Below are 19,109 nucleotides of genomic sequence, written 5' to 3' on the forward strand. Positions count from 1 at the left end.
GAAATAATAGTCTAGTCCAGAGTCAATTTGGGGATTCTAAATGATTATGCCCATTCTTTCTCTAATGTACACAAAGAAACAATATTAGAGGTAGAAATTAGTAGCTTAGAAGGGTTGAGTGGTCCTGGAAGTGCAGTATACTTCTTTCCTAGCATCATTTTCATGATGAGGGATAAGGTCAGAACAGTTAGAAATGACTAGAATTGTGCAAATGCTGACATGAAAAGCCAAACAAGAGCGAAGCAGAATTTATTCCTTTACTTAGGTGATTATTGGGAGATAATTCTAGCCTGAGTTCGAAGCTACAGCCACTATAATCACACCACATGACTGTGTATTATTACCCTGGTGCTGATAATCTCCTACCTCCCTGTGATACAGCTGAGAGATCACAGGAGAATCAGTTAGAGACGGAGGCTTGAGAGCTAGATCCACTCAGCGGTGGAACCTTAGGGAAGTCACCTCCTTGTCTACGGAAACCATCTACTGACGGGGCTGCGGAGGTGGTGATCTTTAGCTGTAAGCAGCATTAGGATCTGCTGTTTCACTCTACAGGAAAGAAACAAAAAGTGCTAGAATCTGCCCTCAGGAGAGGCCTGTGGGACAGTTTAGTAGTGAAACCCTCTGAGACAGAGAAAAGGATGGATAAAGAGTGGCGAGGGGAGGAGAAAGGGAGAGAAGAGCTCTTCCCCAGAGCGTGCGTGAGAAAAGGAACAGTGGGGAGGCCTGTCAGGCTGGGCGGGAGGGCAATCTCAGCTCGCCTTGAGACGATACCCACACATCACAGGGCCTGGATACAAGTCTCGGGACAAGCACACAGCACTGCCCTGGCTAAGTCTTCTGGTCCAGCCCAAGTGGTTTGCCATGGGGCTGCATCACGTGTGTGTCTAGCTCAACTAGAGCAAGGGGCAAAAAAAAGAAAAAGAATAAAGCATTAGGCATCACATGGTGTGGGCAGTTCCAACTGCATCTGCCAACGAGTGTGTGCCCAGAGTGGGGTTGGGGGTGACAGGCGGGTACTGGGGACCCCGTGTGCCTCTTAAAGAGGGAACAGCTCTCTGGGCAAGAGGAATTCTAGTGTTGAGAGAAACACACGGCTTGTAAAGCCCAGTCCCTACACGAAAACTAGCTACTCTGTTGGGTGTTCAGCTGCAGAAACTGAGCCCTGTTCCAAAGCCAGGATGCAAGCTGGCTGCTCTGGTGCCCTTCTGGGGGGCTTCCCAGTGAGTCTGGTAACACGTCCTCTGCGACCCCCGGGACTCTGTCTCTAGCAGATGCTGTGAGCTTCCCTGCCTCCCGGCTTGTGCTCAGCCATTCCTCCCACGAGGCTGCCCTTCCCGCTCCTCTCCGCTGACCGAGAATACTCAGCATCCTTCATTGCCCCCAAGCCGACCAGCTTCTGAAGGCGGTCTCCAGTCACCTAGAACAAGCCTCGCACTTGGCTGACTCACCCCTTTGGTGACTTGTCACTTACTACCTTATAGTAAATTTTCACATGCTGGTTCACAATCTTCATTTAAAGATTGTTATTAACTTTACCCAAAGCAATGCCTTTGATGACTAATCTGGAACACTCCTTGAGAGCAGCGATCCCCTCACACCCAGAACAGTGATCGGTGAATAAATTCATCGGCTCGAGCCTGCGGTTGGGAGCACGGGCTCCGGGTCAGTGCACAAGTTTGCGACCTCCTGACCTCGGGCAGGTCATCGAGACTCAAGAAGAGAACACAAACCCCCATTCGCTTCACTCGTGACCAATCATCTATCAAGTGTGCACTTACAAATGCTGATGGGAGGAAAAGGACGCCGAGCTCATAGGAGCGGATCATCAGCTGGGCGCCGTTCTTCTCTAACGCTCCCCAGGCGGCCTTGGACAGATTGGCGCTGTGGGGACAAGGACAGGGAGAGGGTTGACTCAGTGAGGCGTTTTAGCGCAGGTCAAACTCCCACAGCTGCGAGAGCGACGGTCAATGCCCGAGAGCCGCTATCATGTCCATTCAGCTTCTGGCAGAGTCCTGCATTGTGGGAAATGGAATGTAAATTCTGCTGTGCTATAATCCTCAAGATTTATCCAACTGCTTGGTGGGAATGTAAATTGATACAGCCACTATGGAGTACAGTATGGAGGTTCCTTAAAAAACTAAAAATAGAAATACCATATGACCCAGCAATCCCACTACTGGGCATATACCCTGAGAAAACCATAATTCAAAAAGAGTCATGTACCACAGTGTTCATTGCAGCTCTATTTACAATAGCCAGGACATGGAAGCAACCTAAGTGTCCATCAACAGGTGAATGGATAGAGAAGATGTGGCACATACATACAATGGAAGATTACTCAGCCATAAAAAGAAACGAAATTGAGTTATTTGTAGTGAGGTAGATGGACCTAGAGTCTGTCATACAGAGTGAAGTAAGTCAGAAAGAGAAAAACAAATACCATATGCTAACACATATATATGGAATCTAAAAAAAAAAAAATATGGTTCTGAAGAACTTAGGGGCAGGACAGGAATAAAGATGCAGACATAGAGAATGGACTTGAGGACACAGGGAGGGGGAAGGGAAAGCTGAGACAAAGTGAGATAGTGGCATGGACATATATACACTACCAAATGTAAAACAGATAGCTAGTGGGAAGCAGCTGTATAGCACAGGGATATCAGCTCGGTACTTTGTGACCACCTAGAGGGGTGGGATAGGGAGGGTGGGAGGGAGACACAAGAGGGAGGGGATATGGGGATATATGTATATGTATAGCTGATTCATGTTGTTATACAGCAGCAACTAACACAACAATGTAAAGCAATTATACTCCCATAAAGATGTTAAAAAAAAAAAGATTTATCCAACTGCTAATTAGAGATAGCTTCACCCTCACCTGTGTTTTCCCCTGAGGGCAGCTATTAAAATAATTATCCTTCCTTAGGAAGACCCCCACCCCAAAACCCCTTTCCTTTTCATGACCCTGCTGTAGCCCTAGACAGGAGATCTCATTTTGTTGTATATAAAAGTAGCACTTAAGAAAAAAAACTATGTCAAGAAAATGCAAATCAAAACCACAATGAGCTATCACCTCACACCTGTCAATGGCTATCATTAAAAAGACCACAAATAATAAATGTTGGTGAGGATGTGGAGAAAAGGGAACCCTGGTGCAGAGTTAGTGGGAAAGTAAACTGATGCAGCCACTATGGAAACAGTATGGAGGTTCCTCAAATAACTAGAAATAAAACTACCATACGATCCAGCAATCCCACTCTGGGGTATATGTTCTAAGAAAACAAAAACACTAATTTGAAAAGATACATGCACCCCCATGTTCATAGTAGCATTATTTACAATAGTCAAGATATGGAAGCAACCTAAGTGCTCACCACAGATGAATGGATAAAGAAGATGTGGTATATACTAGCGGTCCCCAACCTTTTCGGCACCAGGGACCAGTTTCGTGGAAGACAATTTTTCCACGGACTGGGGGTGGGGTGGTGGGGGGACGGTTTCGGGATGATTCAAGTGCATTACATTTATTGTGTACTTTATTTCTATTATTATTACATTGTAATATATAATGAAATAATTATACAACTCACTATAATGCTGACAGGAGGCAGAGCTCAGGCGGTAACACGAGCAGTGGGGAGTGGCTACCATAAATACAGATGAAGCTTTGCTCGCTTGCCCACCGCTCACCTCCTGCTGTGCAGCTGGTTTCCTAACAGGCCATGGACTGGTACCAGTCCGTGGCCCGGGGGTTGGGGACCCCTCGTATATATAATACACACACACACACAGACACACACACACACTAGAATATTACTCAGTCATGAAGAATGAAAAGTTGCCATCTGCAACAACATGGATGGACATGGAGGGTATTATGCTTATGAAGTCAGACAGAAAAATACTGTATGTTACCACTTATACATGGAATCTAAAAAGTAAAACAAACAACTATAAATGTAACAAAACAGAAAGAGACTCACAGATACAGAGAACAAACTAGTGGTTACTGTGTGGAGAGGGAAGTGGGGGGCAAGACAGAAGTGGGGGATTAAGAGGTACCACCTACTGTGTAGAAAATACATAGGCCACAAGGATATATTGTATAACACAGGGAACAGAGTCAATATTTTATAAAAACTATAAATGGAGTATAATCTCTAAAAATACTGAATCACTATATCGTATACCTGAAATTAATATTATAAATCAACTATACTTTCATTAAAAAAAACTATGTCAATATAATCTTACAGAGTAGTATCTTAAGCTTCACATTCCCTTTTCTGCCTCTGGTTTTGCCAGGGAGTGCTAATTTCTACTTTCAATCAAAAGAAAACAGCTCCAAGGGCACTAGATTCGTATTTGTATCCAGAAAGAAAAAGTGCCTTTAGAATCATGTTTTATGTGGACAAAGAGTTGTAGATACGGCTGAAAATCCCACGATGCAGTGGGAGGAAGGCGGCTTGGACCTGCCCGGAGGCACCAGGATGCAAGCAGGCTGCTCAGGAGCGGAGATGGAACAGTTCCGAGGCATCTTTAGAAACTCTCTCCTGCAGCAAATCAGCCCGAGAGCTCTCATCCATCCATTAATCAGTGTAAACCCACTGGGACCATTTTTTTCAATTAGGCTCACCCAAATTCTATCTCATTTTTAGAATGGAGAGTAAAACCTCAGCTATTTAGACCCTTAAAGCCTGACTTTGTGGATAACAGAAAGATTCATTAAAGATTCTTTCACTGGGGCATCAACCACTCTCCTGAGCCAAGGGCTGGGACTGCTGTCGTGGAGATTGAAGTCAAGGAGAAACAGGCATCAATAAGGTGAAAAGAACGATCTCTGTTCAGCATTCTATGGGAACAGACAAGGAGGAGTATGGAAATCAGAGCTAAGGAAGCTCTTAAAGCAATTAAGCTATAACTTCAAAAAAAAAAAAAAAAAGGGTATTCACAGACCTCCCTACCTTCTTAAATGGACCACACTGAGGACAGGGGACCTTTCTTTGATGCCCAAGAGCCACAGTCATGAATATCACTATCGGTGATGTGTCACAAAGACATAAAATGCAGAGGAAGTGGGAAGTTGACAATAAAGTGATATTACAACTCTAGAAAAACAGCTTGCTTTTATTTCTCTCGCCTGTTAGTAACATAAAGTGACCGCCTGGGCCGAGACACAGGTTTAATGGCAAAACCAATCAGTGAGCGTGAGGTGGAAGCCGTCTTCCTATGAATAATTTTTCCAGCTTTCTAGATTATCGCCTTCCTGGTAACTCCCTCAACTTGTCGGCAGAACATTATAGGCGAGAGGCACTTTCTGGAAGGCTTATTCTCACTCTTCCCTCACTAATCACGTTTTCCTCAACATCCCAAGATCTGAGGGCTTATTCCAAGGTAAACATCAGTGGAAATCATGAGAACATCTCCTCAGACGGTTTCCTGCAACCCTCCTTTGTATTTGGCTTCTAGTAGAATTCTAAGCATCTGGAACCTTAAACTCTATCCTGAATAATGAGACTACAAGTCTCTTGTAGGCTGTCTAGGTGATAAATTTTTATTCCTGAAATAGCATCTCTGATACTTCTCTACACTCTGAATACACTTTGGATCACTGGTACGCAGGGCGGCCAGCACATGGGGTACATACTTGCAGACTCCGACCCGCCTGCTGTGTGTGTGGATGGGCAACCGCCAGTGTCTGGCAGAGGCACAGTGGCACCACAGGGCTGTTTATGCCAAGCCTGTTTGCTCCTGAAATGCCAAAGGAGTTCCAGCTTCTCGTCTTCTCCATTCAGGACCCACGCCTACTGCCTGTCCTGGCTTCTTGCTGTGGCCACTATCACCCCTCAAGCGCAGCTCTCCATGACTCTTCTGTCTCCTGCTGGCCTGAGCTGCTTCTCCCCCAAGTGCTGTGCTTTCATTCTGGGTACTAGATGTGCTTCATCACCTGAGAGCGTTGGGGTCTGAACTGACTTTGCATTCTCCGGGGTATCGAACATTTGTAAGCTGGAGAACTTCGGAGGGTAGGATTCTGGATGTCCCGTGTTGTACTGTCCATCAGAAACTCTGCCCAAGCCATTAAGAAAGTAATGGTGAATAAAACAGTGGCTTCTGGGGGATGGAGATGTGTATTAGTCACGGTGTTCAACCAGAGAAGCAGAACCACTTTGGGTGTGTGTGTGTGTGTGTGTGTGTGCGTGCGTGCGTGTGTGTGTGAAATATACAATATATATAATTTACAAGAACTTGACATCAGGAAAGTAGCTGTGAGAGCCAGTAAAGCAGTCTGGGTAACGTTGCTGTCTTTGCCCTAGAGCCGCAGCTTGAGGTCTGCAGGGTGGACAGAAGCCACAGAGGATGAATACACAGTGGAGGAGAACAAGCCAGAACCACAAGCAACGAGCTGAAGCACATACACAGGCTCAAACCATGTCTTTTCGTGCTGCCTCTGGCACTGAGGGTGGGGTGTCCTGCAGAAGCCGGGCCCTCACTGGAGCTAAACGCACATACCTGGCGAGGTCCAGGGTTAGAGAAGTTGCAGCAGGACCAGGAAAAAACACAGCAATGCAGGGCCAGCTGCCACCTCATGCTGAGAAGGTGAGCCAGCCGAAGGTGACAATGTGTGGGTTATCACGACAGTGCACTTCGCATCTGCCCTCTAAATCCCCACAAGAATCTCCTTTGGGGCCCATCCTAACCAGAAACATACAAGAAAACTAACCGGAAACATACAAGAAAAGGGACTCTGCAAAATGTGGTTCAGCCCTGGTCCAGTCCAGAAAAGGGACTCTGCAAAATGTGTAAAACTGACACATTACAAAGCCTCCACAGGGTGGGATGTTTTTTTCCTGAGCCCCTGCTAAGATGACCAACGGTCAGTTATTCAACTGGACAGTTTATGGGCCCCTCAATGACCAGGAGCTCGGCTGTGGTCAGTTCTCTGCCACAGCCTTCAGAGCGTGGCTGTAGCTAAAGATCTGATCTCAGCCCATACTATGGGAATTTTGTCCCACAGTTTAAAGCTTTAAGAGTAAATTTAAACTAATAATGTGTAACAGAGAATTCCTGAAAGAAAGCTCAGTAAAGCACAGGAATGCCACATAAGGGACACGGTGAAGAAAGGAAGGCCAATGCTGAGAACAGATCCCTGGACCCCAAATCAGGAAATAGGGTATCGCCCACAAAGACACCCAAAGGCACTCCTCTTCCTCCTGGGCCTTAGCTTCTCGTCTCTAGAATGACGGATCTCAGCCGATGAGGCCAAAAATCCCTTTCCAGACAACAGTCTACAATGACTACAGATGTCCATACTCGCCTCTAACTAACTCAGTCCCTCCACCTACATACTCCAACTGCGAAGATAAAATCCACGATAACGTGTTGGGAAAACAGCCACATGAGAAAGGAGAAGGGAGCAAGGAAGGTGATCTCTGGGCCGACCCTGCAGTGGCATCTGAAAGCCTAACAAACATCTCATAGCAGAAGAAGCCATTCCCTCCAACCCCAGCGTGAGCGCTGGAGCGGCTGACCGAGGTTACTTCTAAGATTCTGTTGCAAGGTGTCTGAATCCCCGAGGATGACTGCTGCTTTGGGAAATGTGTCCTTTGATACAGCACTTCTTTCACGGTTGGTACCTGATGTTGGCAGTGGCTGCCTGGAGCGCAGAGACGCCTAACAGACCGAGCTTTTAGCCACGCATCCCGGAGGACGCGGGTGGGGGAGCAGATGCTCTCACAGACAGATGCAATAAACAGAACGTTGACAGTGGACGTGAGAGAGGATGGAGATGGAGCAGCTGGGGTGACGAGGGGGGAAAACGATCAACTCGAGCTCGTGCTGCTGTCACCCTGTCCTCAAACCCCACAGCTGCGTGCCTGTCACACACACACACACACACAATGACACTGTGAGTCACCTTCCCCTTTGCATTTGCTGTAGGTTTTCCTGTATTGTGCTTGGGCTCTGTTTCTTTTTATGTACTGAAAAATATTTTTGAGGAATACAGAAAGATATTCTCACTGCAAAGGATGTGAGTTGTATCTAGGTATATGCAAGGATAGAATCTTTAATTTTGATGGATTCTGTTAAATTTCTCTCTAAAACTATGTCTTAATTCTGCCAATTATCCACTTTTAAATTGTCATTTGTCTTTTTTATTGATATACAGTGTGCAATAGTTTCCCGCTGCTGCTCTTACAAATTGCCACAAATTTAGTGGCTTGAAACAACACAAATCTTTGGTCTTACACTTCTGGAGGTCAGAGTCTGGAGTGGGTCTTGCTGGGCTAAAACAAGGTGTTGGCAGCTTCCCTTTCTTCCCCTCCAAACCTGCTGTCTGCCTTCCACTCAAATAATATATATTTTTTTAAACATCTTTATTGAAGTATAATTGCCTTACAATGGTGTGTTAGCTTCTGCTTTATAACAAAGTGAATCAGTTATACATATACAATATGTTCCCATATCTCTTCCCTCTTGCATCTCCCTCCCTCCCACCCTCCCTATCCCACCCCTCTAGGTGGTCACAAAGCACCGAGCTGATCTCCCTGTGCTATGCGGCTGCTTCCCACTAGCTATCTATTTTACATCAAATAATATTCTTAACTGCCAAACCCCGTGGGCTTCTAGACCAGTGGTTCTCAACTGGGGGTGATTTTGCCCCTAGGGGACATTTAGCAATGTCTGGGGACATTTTCTAGAGGCCAGGGACGCTGCGAGATACCCAACAATGCACAGGATGGCCCCATAACAAAGAACGACCTGGCCCCAGATGTTCAGGAGTGCTGCAGCTGACCTACCGCTGTAGACCTCTCTGCTGTGCTGATGTGGTTTTCTCCTCCTCCTCTGCCTCTGGTTTCCTTGGCTTTCTCTCCACTTGACTATTCTGGTTCTCCCCCAGCTCTCTGACTCAGCTTCTCTCAGATTTGCTGCTCTTTCCACCCCGAACTGTACCCTCTAAGTTTCCGCTCTGCCCTTGGTTCCTCTTCTCTTCCCTGCCACAGCGACTTTCCCACTCACCACCCGCAACCGTTACTTTAACAAGATGACGCTCAGACTCGTCCAACTTTGATCATCAAATTTCCAAACGGGCATCTGCACCACAAGCTGGATCTCTCCACTGGGATATCACATGGTTACCCCAAATCCAACACCCCAAAACCGAAAACTATCAGCATGCCCTCCCCTCTGAAAACCAGCTTTCTTTTGAATTCGATTCTGTCCACAATCTCAGTCAGGCTCAGAAATCTCAGGGACTTTGGTCTTGTCGGCTCCACTGGCAGCTATGTACAGTCAGAGATCAAGCTTTTTTAACCGCTTGTAACATTCTCTTTCTCTTTCCAAGAAGATCTCCCTAGTTCAGTCCTTTCCATCCCAGACTTTAGATCCAAACGGATTGCCCTGTCTCTGGTTTCTCATTCTATGTCTTCCTCCAGTGGCCCTCCAAGTATCAATGCATCCTTTCTCCTGAAGCATATATAAAGCAAATGTATAGCCTGGCATTTAGGAACCTCCACAGTCTGACCAAGTTTATGCCCTTCAATCTTCTTTCTTTCTTTTTTTTAAAAATAAATTTATTTATTTATTTTTGGTTGCATTGGGTCTCCGTTGCTGTGCGCGGGCTTTCTCTAGTTGTGGCGAGCGGGGGCTACTCTTCGTCACGGTGCTCGGGCTTCTCATTGCGGTGGCTTCCCTTGTTGCGGAGCACCAGCTCTAGGTGCGTGGGCTCAGTAGTTGTGGTGCACAGGCTCAGCTGCTCCGCGGCATTTGGGATCTTCCCAGACTAGGGCTCGAACCCGTGTCCCCTGCACTGGCAGGTGGATTCTCAATCACTGCGCCTCCAGGGAAGCCACCCTTCAACCTTATTTCGCAGCATGTCTTTTCATGACTCCCCTACCCTTAACTGAATTGATTTACTGACTGCCTCCATATCTTCGCAAACATCATTTCCTTGTCCACGATGCCTTCCACCCTACCCACTCCTGTGGATAACTGAGCCCTTTCCCCTCCAGCTCTTTCAAAAAGCTGTTGATGGCTATTCAGCCCACAGATGTCTCCCAGGACTGAATCCTGCAGATGTTAGGCGGGCAGGAAATATCTAATTAATTTGAGAAAAGAGACTAATACACAAAGGCTTAGAAGGTACAATTTATCAAGACTATTTTGTTCATTGTGGTTGGAGAATTAAAAACTTTTAAACCACAAAATCTAGGGAAAAAGTCTAATTGTTGACAAGTAAGCAGGAGAGGCACAGTAGGCCAGTGGGTGAGAGCAGAGTCTGAGCTCACATACCTTTCAATCACAATTAGAGTCAACACTGCTCATCTTCTAGTTCCGTACCTGTAAGGTCTGGTAATGCAGCTGCCTCATAAAAGTGATGTGCAGATTATATCAGATAAAGTGTGTAAAGTCCCAGGCACATACATGATGCTTAACAGATACTACCTATTACCATCACTGAATACTTGGCTAAATTTATGGGAGGCTGACTCTGGTCCTTCTCTCTGGTGTGACTCACCAAGCAATGGAATTGTCCAGAAGGCAGGTCCATTTGGGCCTCCTAATCCTAGAAGGTTATAGTGGTAGATGGGTCCAAAAATCATTCATCAGATTGCTTCACTGATTCAATAATCCTATCACAAGTCCCCGAGGCAGAGATACAGCGAGCTTCTATTTTATTTTGTAAAGTATGTCCAAAGGATTTTGGTCTCCTTGATACAGATATATGTCTACCAATTATCAATACAGATATGAGTGATAAAGTGCCAGGAACTTAAAAGCATGGTTAAAATTAAACCAATCCTGCAGATGTCCAACAATCTTGTCAGATTAAGTACCAAAAAGGACACATCACATGAGCTGTGTTTTGGGGGCTGGTATCTGATTTATAGATACAATGTATCAACAAAGAAATGCCAGCAGAAAAAGAAAAATGAGAATGCTTATGACCCATGTTTTTCCACAGATAAGCAAGAGCAGAGTCTAGAAGAGATAAGATACGTGGGTGTGGGCTTTTGCAAGTTATGATTCTGACAGATCACCAAATAACTGAGAAATCCACTTGCAACCTCACTTTGTTTCTCATTCACAGGCATGTTAACGACCCCCTTTTGAATCTGGATTTGGAAGCCTAGCTTTCAATCCACGACACAGTCCAGCCTAGCGGTCAACTTAGTCTGTAAAAGAATCCATCTCTCTTTGATCCCACAAATCGAATCACACGGGCTTAAAAAGCCATCACGTCAGCATCCAGAATCCAAAATGACAAAAAACACTGTCAAGTGGGATCAAAAGTTGCTTATCAAATTTCGGGTCAAAACTGGTATTTAGAACACCATATCAATTTCAGTGTATACTTAATAGTAACCCAAAACTGATTGCTATTTCATTTTCTACTGAAACGTTCCATTATTTTGGTCCATCTCCTATAGTGGAAAGGCAAAACAAGAACTTGAAAAAAGCAACACGTTCGTAAGATTTGAGTTTTGGTTTTGGTCAGCTGTTACCTTGGGGTTACATCCTTTGGGCACCAATTTCTTTGTCTATAATATGGGTTTAACACCATCTGTTCACTTCACTGGGTTATAATGAGGAATGAATAAAATAATCTAGGTGAAAAGTGCTTAGGAAATTGTAAAGAACGGCACAAAGGAAACATTTGGAAAGTATTAATACTTTGAACAGATCCATGAAATTTTGTTAGAATAGGCTCTGGGAGGCTATCTACTGTAATATATTTTTAACTTTTTTTTTTAACCTGGAGAGTCCTTTGTTCAAAGCAAACATTTAAAGCAGGAGAGTGAGCTCTGAAAGTGGTTTCCAGGACCCTGAGGGCTCCAGGGAACACGGCCCCAAACCACTGATCTAGTCCAGCCCCTGGTTTCCCACGTGGGGAAACAGCTCAGAAAACGGAAGTTGTGGAGAGCAAGGGTGTGGCTGCAGGCAGTGGACTGTTTATAATCCAGGTAGCACTGAGAGGTCTGATGAATAGCCAGTATTTGGTCGATTCCCTTAGAGACCTTGAAAGGCTTTCTGAAGAAGATCCCTCCCTGAGCCCCCAAACAAAGTCTGTGACGGCAAGTACCTCGCCTTTGCTTCCCTGGGTCCCACAGTGGGGCAGCCTCTGGGAACCTCACAGCCAATAGCACCAAGTACTGATGCCGCAGAGCCAACAAGTGGTTTCCCCAGAAACCTTCCGAGACGGCGTGAGGGGCAGCCTCCTTGGGGTGAGCGACCAGCTCCACGAACTGTGCCTGCGTCTGTCACTTCCCCAGAGAGTTCCGTTCACGACCTTGCAGGTAACCCAATTCTTCCAGCTTCCTCCCGCCCTGCTCTCGTCAGCCTGTTCCTCTGGATTCTTCTGTAAGGTTTCTATTGCGAACGCCCCTCTGCTTTTCCCTTCTGCGGCCACCTTTATAGTTCTGTGTCTGGAACTCTGCACCAGTCTCTCAGTAGTTTTCTCTGCCCCCATGCTTTATTTCCTCTATTCTATCCCATAAACCAATTCCAGAAAGAGTCATGACTTAGAAGAAAGAGCCGTTCAAGTGCAGGTTCGACCATGTCCTCGATGAGCAGCCTTGGCTCTGCACCCGTTTCTACATTCATAAAACACCTGCTCCGCTTAGATCTCAGAGGGCATGGGGATGGCCTTATCGTGGGAACACTACATCAGTTATAAAGCCTTGAACAAGGACAGACACCATCAGTAACATTAGCAAAACACTGTTAGCGATCTCACTCCCTTGTTCAAAGGCATTCAGTGCTCCCCACCCGCGAAGCCTCAAGTCCTCTGCCCGTCAGGCCAGCGCCACAAACCCTGCCCTATCCACTGGTCAGGCTGCCCTCCCACCCCACAGCTCTCCGTGCCAGCCCAGACCACCGCCCCCTCTGGCAGCGCCCCCTGCCTCAGGACTTCAAGTACATGATTTCTTCTACCTAATGTTCCACCTTGGCCTATCAAACACAAAACGTGTCACGTCCTGAAGCTTCATCTAGTTATTTTATGCAGAAGTGATCTCTCTCTTCTCTGAACCACCACCCCTGCATTACTGCCACCCTGGATGCCCTGAACTGCCACAGTGTAAACTGTGAATTCCCCTGAACACACACACGTGCGCACACCCACCTATGTCCCGATCAAGCTCTCGGTGGATGGGCAGATCTAGTGATCAATATCCCAAGCTCGGGGACGTCTGCAGGCCCATAGGCCCAGCATGGTATCAAGAATAGGTACTGAATGTGCATCTGCAAAGGCAGAGCAGATGAGCAAAAGACTGAATGATAAGGGACTTCAAAGCAACGTGGGATGACAGGAACATGCAGTGGATCCAGGCTCTAGGCGGCATGAACCACTATGCAGGGTGGTTGAGTTTGGTATGAACAGTGTAGATGGGCAGCAGCCAGAGCAATCAGGCGCTCGAGAAATCTGTCAGGTGCCCGGATGTTGACTAGTAAGTGGGAACTGATGACCAGGATGAAGAAGTGTTTTAGGAGAACCTGGAAGGTTGAAGCACTGGACCCTACCAAAGCCTGGCACAGACCGGATGCTCAAAAGACTAACAGAGGCAGGACAGGCAAAGGCTAGGAAAAAGCAGCACCAGGTCTCTCACGGCCAGCCACACTGTCATCTGAGCTTGCGCAGCAGGGGCCACAAATGACAGCTATGGCAGAAACCACAACCTTCACTGGGTGGGGAGGGGGCGAGGTGGGGGCGGGGAAGCTATGGCAAAGCGATGGGTAGGAAGTCAGAGCATTTTCGTCGAAGGGCCAGGAGAGAAGAGTCGGGGAAAGGCCTGGCTCCGCGGTGCTGGAGGCTGTTAGCGGGGAGGAAGCACGATCTGCCAAGTTGCTCTTAGGAAAGGGGGCTGCGGTGGGTTTTTGAGCTGCGTGTTCTCCCCAGAGACTTAGCCAGCAGTGCTGATCCCGAAGCAGAAGGCAACAGGGCTACACACCAACTAGAACACAAGCTCCTTGCGGGCAGGGACCATGCCTGTCTTGTTCATCATCCATCACCAAAGCCTAGAGCAGTGCCTGGCACACAGGCAAGAAATATTCAAGCTAGACTCTCTGGGTTTGAATCCTAGCTCTACCACCTTGCCTACTGGGCCACGTTATCCAAGGTCACTGTGCTTTAGTTTTCGTATCTCTAAAATGAGGATTATAGTACCTAGATCTCAACTGGGAGGATCAGATGAGTCAGCATTAAATGAGTCAGCACATAATAAGCACCACACAAGTATTTGTTATCATTTGTGAGGCGTCTTCTTTGGAGGCCAGTTCCTGGTGCAGAACTCCCAGACAGTACCTCGTCATCTCTAGCCACAGGTACAGCTTGTCACTAGCAATGCCAGCGTACAAAGGGTCTAGAGGCCCTAGATTGGGGGTCTCAAGCTTTCTCCCATCAGGGATAGTGCTTCAGACTTGCTCCCACGAGCATGAAAAGCGGCATGTACTGACCTTGGTCTACTTGTACCAGAATGCAAGAAAGTGAGGGACCTTGAATCATCTCTAACATATAAAGGAAGTCATTTGCAAACTTTCATACTAATAACCATTATTTGTAACCAAGTACTTGAAGCATACCAACTTGGAGCTGCAGTGCCAGGCAACCAAGTCTACTCCAATGACATTTATGAATATTTTTCTGTGTGATCCAATCTGATTTTTAGCAAAAAGCTCAGACAAAGGAGGAAAAAGACTATTTGTTTCAGAATCAAAGGAACAGACATAAGAGAAACATGGCATAGCTATGTGGAAAAGCAGAGGGGGGGAGAGTCTCCTTTATGTTTCCTCAAAAAGCCACAGTCGTTTTCTAGTCAAGCACTTGTCTTGTTTTCCCCTGAAGTGGCAGCACTAACATTTCTACTCATACCGACTATCCTGCAATGCCTGTCGGTTGCTAGGCAACTGGAGCAGGGATCGCTGCTTTCTGCCCACCCACAATGCACAGCTTTCATAACTGTTCTCACTGGGTTTGCCAATTACTCCTAGCCACTATCTTCTCAGCCAAGGTTGCTTCTTCAAGCTCATCTTCTTGCCTGCTTGGTCCTATGGTAAAATTTAAACACTGTATTTGTCATTATGTTCCAGTAATTAATTCCATAACAGGCTGCCCATCAAACACAGGATGATTTCACAGTAGGATGGAGAACTGTAAATAGCTTTCCATAAAAGCAACCAGACAAAAGCCAGCCAATAAAACATTCTAATAAGTTCAAGCTAAAGTGCTAGTTTTAAGTTTCTTTGAACATATTCTTCTGGCTGAATATACTTGCCTTGATTATATCGAATAATTATGACCAGTTTTTAACTTAACCACACTGAGTTGAGAAAAGGCTATACCTATGGAAAATCTTTAGGTCACATACTACACATCCATATGTCATATAAACAAAACAGATAAAGTCTTGATAAGCTTTCTTGACTCCCCAGAGGCCTAATGAACATGACCTTAATAATAACACGTGGTTGTCAGTAGCCAGTAAAAACCAAGCAGTTGACTAACATCATCATACATCATACCGTTTAATGGGTAACCTTCACACTTACTTCCTATCCTCCTCCTCTGAGCATTCCATAAGTGAGAAAAGGCTCAGATTAGAAATGACTTACCCGGGGGGTTGGTGGTGCTGTGATGAACTGGGAGACTGGGATTGACACGTATACACTAATACGTATAAAATGGATAACTCATAAGAACCTGCTGTATAAAAACATAAATTAAATAAAATTCAAAAAAAAAAGAGAAATGACTTCCCCAAAATTTGAGAGGCAAGGCTAGTAAGCGGCAATGCCGAATTAGGACATGGATCTTTGGACTCTACCTCAGGGCCATTTCCTCCACAGTATGATCGCTGATTGGATAAAATCATCATCTGAGGTACCTGAGTTTGAAAGGGCTGATGGGGTTAGAGCTAAGAGACTAGCAGTAGTGGTTTGGGGTTGAGCAGGACGGCTGGGGAACAGGAGTGGGAACACAAACCTGCTCTGCATACCCTTGTTCTATGATGTGTGGATATGATTTATTTGAACAAAAGAGTTCTGAAAAGGGCGCTGATTCAAATACGTACCAGTCCCTGACCATATGCTGGGCACAGTGTTAGATGCTGAGGATACAGGTGAGTAAGACCTGGCACCCACTCTCAAGCAGCTCATAATAAATTGAGGCCAATGGATGCCCAAAGACCAACAAGGGAGATGTAAAAGAACTAGGCAAGAGGTACTTGAAAACACAAAGGAAAACCAATGAATCATGTCTGCTGAGCTAGAAGAAGTTGCAAAGGGGAAGATTTGAGACCAACCTTAAGGATAAGCTTAAGTTTAAAAAAAAAAAAAAAAAAAAAAAGGATAAGCTTAAGTGTTCTGGACAGTACAGAAAGGAAAACATACTTAAACCTGAGAAGCGGTCAGAAAATGAACGGTACTGTAGTTAGATTAAGAGGGATACCACACATTCATTCAAAATTTCCTGAGCCACTGCAGACCAGGTACTGTACTAGGTGTATAGTTAGTGGTCTGAAAGAAAACACAGACATTGCACAAAATTACCAAGTGTCAGGAAGAGCATTTTCGTAGGAAAAGAAGTATGGGAATTATGAATTCATTTTCTCTTAGAGTAGAACAAAAACTTCTAACGTATACAAGTCCAATCACGCGGAAACTTCATTAAAAATGGTTTTAGCGTAGATTTAGGTGATGTGACAGCTCTATACTAAAACATAACCCAGGATCTATAAAAAAGGTTTTCAGTCAGAATCCCAATCGCAACACATCATGAAAGAGAGGAAATGAAAACGTTGTGATTTTTGTGTATTTCAAAGGATAAATAAAACAGAAGATAAAAACTATATTAAGGCTAACATTTTTATAAGATTTCAGTCCCTGATCTTCAAGCCAGTTTCCACATTTGTGAAATGTCAACTGGGTAAAACCAAGTCCCTATGACCAGGAAGCCAACATCCTCTACTTAACGATGGGTACAGAAGTGACCAGTGACCATTATGCACACACTACAGGAAATATGTAAAGTATACTTCTAAAGTGATGAGGTTTTTTGTTTTTTCTGGAAATTAGATCTTTTAGGATCCTACTTACCTTTTATAAGACTTATTATCATTATTTTTTAACAACTCTACACACCCTAGTGAATGTGGTTCTCCAAAGCAATCATGCTGCAGGGTTATTACCTCACTCCAATAAAGCTGCCTTCTTTGGCTCCAAATAATGCTAGAACTTCATTTCTTAAACAGCCTCTAGAGCCTGAGGTTCAGTCTTTTGAGTATATTCAAGGGGCATTTCCCTTAACTATGGAAAATAAACCTCAATTTTAAAAATAGTAAGAAATTATTTCAAGTCAAGGCTGGAGAATAAGATGGATGAATCAAGCTGGGTAATGAATACCAATGAGGCCGGTGGAGGGCAGAACTGGAAGACAGCCCCCAAGACTTCTGCCCCTGCCCCCGGTGTACGTATCCAGTATAATCCCCTCCCCTGGAATGTGAGCAAAAATTGTGAGTATGATGGGATTTCATTCCCATGATTAGGTCACGAATCCCTTGACTTTTAAGTTAATCAAAAGGTTTGGGATAATCCTGGGTTGGCCTGACCTAATCAGGTGAAGCCTAAAAGGAGGGACTGGGTCCTTCCTGAGGAGAGATTCTCCTGTTGATTTTGAAGAAGCAAACAGCTACGCTGTGCCATAAGCAACTAAATTCTGCCAACAACCAGTGGGTTTGGAAGAAGACCCTGAGCCTTAGAGGAGATCATAGCCCTCCCTGGTCAACACTCTGATCCTGTGCAGCTAACCCATGTCCAGACTCCTGACCCACAGAAACCGCAGGATAATAAATCTGCACTGTTTTCAGTCACTTAGTTTATGGTAACTTATTACAAAGCAACAATAACCTTATACAAGGCCTAAAACAGAAGCATGTTTATTAAGAAACAGTACTCGTTAATGTGCCATGTAAACCCATTTTGAAGGAAATTCCAAAGAGTGGCAAAAGGATTTGAGCAGTGGCAGTATTCTTCATAAAATATCTAGTTTCAAAAGGTGACCACCTTGAAGGGCAACACTTCTTTGGATGTGCAAATCTGGCTTATTAAAAAAAAGAAGTCTCATTTTTAGGTTAGAGTCAAAATTCGCATTGCTTACCATCCATCTTGCTTATTACTGTTATAATTTTTTTCTGGGAAATTTGTTTTAGTAAAAAGTACTTATTCATCCCAAACGTGAACATTACCATGGAGGGGTAATAGCTCGAAGTAGTAAAGTGTCAAAAAAAAAAAAAAAAAGGGAGTTAAACGCATGCAGCTTTTGATGTATTTATCTTTCACTAAAATCCCCATTCTTAAAACATAATCCGTCCGCCACTTTGTGGATGGACTGTCAGGTTTGCTGGCATTATCGTTTCATTTAGACTAGAACCCACGGTTCTCTCTACAACCCCACCTCATCACTCTGAAGTAGGAAAATGTATTAAGTGAAAGAACAGCAGCACTCATAAATCAGTTGTTCACAGAGTTCTGAATTTATTCTCAAAGACGACAACATCATCCACCAGGAGAGACAATCTAGGGGATATTTAGAAAGGCCTGGGGCACCTGGATGGCTTTCACCGTGACATGGCGGTTCGTATGCGAGGCCCAGGTTACTAAACACCCTAAAACGCACAGGACAGTCCTGCACAACAAAGGATTATCTTGACCAAAATGCCAGTTACTGCTCTGACCTTCCCGGCCCTCCAATCCCACTCACTCCAGCAATACCCACTTGGTTTCTCAATCAAAAACCAGAATATCGGGCTTCCCTGGTGGCGCAGTGGTTGGGAGTCCGCCTGCCAATGCAGGGGACACGGGTTCGAGCCCTGGTCTGGGAAGATCCCACATGCCGCAGAGCAGCTGGGCCCGTGAGCTACAATTACTGAGCTTGTGCGTCTGGAGCCTGTGCTCCGCAACAAGAGAGGCCGCGATAGTGAGAGGCCCGCACACCGCGACGAAGAGTGGCCCCTGCTTGCCATAACTGGAGAAAGCCCTCGCACAGAAACGAAGACCCAACACAGCCATAAATAAATAAATAAATAAAATTTAAAAGAATAAGGCTTTAA

At 45.2% G+C, this 19,109-nt stretch overlaps 1 protein-coding gene and 1 long non-coding RNA gene across 8 annotated transcripts in view; both read right to left on the bottom strand.

The window, feature by feature from the left end:
* The window catches only part of TDP1 (tyrosyl-DNA phosphodiesterase 1), an 87,740-nt gene that overhangs the window by 28,217 nt on the left and 40,414 nt on the right, over window positions 1–19,109 (bottom strand). For 5 of the 7 annotated variants that reach the window (XM_082451303.1, XM_082451300.1, XM_082451304.1 and 2 more), the window contains exon 14: window positions 1,782–1,884. The exons of the other annotated variants lie outside the window; for them this stretch is intronic. In XM_082451303.1, the coding sequence (XP_082307429.1) occupies window positions 1,782–1,884 (103 nt within the window). The remainder of the gene's footprint in view (window positions 1–1,781; window positions 1,885–19,109) is intronic. 7 annotated transcript variants of the gene reach the window in all.
* On the bottom strand, window positions 7,972–18,798 carry LOC309655794. Its single transcript, XR_014261000.1, has 2 exons — window positions 8,593–18,798; window positions 7,972–8,351 (listed from the first exon to the last, which is right to left on the bottom strand). It is a non-coding gene; the product is annotated as an uncharacterized lncRNA (long non-coding RNA).

The sequence above is a fragment of the Balaenoptera physalus genome (assembly GCF_965194825.1).
Source record: "Balaenoptera physalus genome assembly, chromosome: 2".
NCBI classification, from domain to species: Eukaryota; Metazoa; Chordata; class Mammalia; order Artiodactyla; family Balaenopteridae; genus Balaenoptera; species Balaenoptera physalus.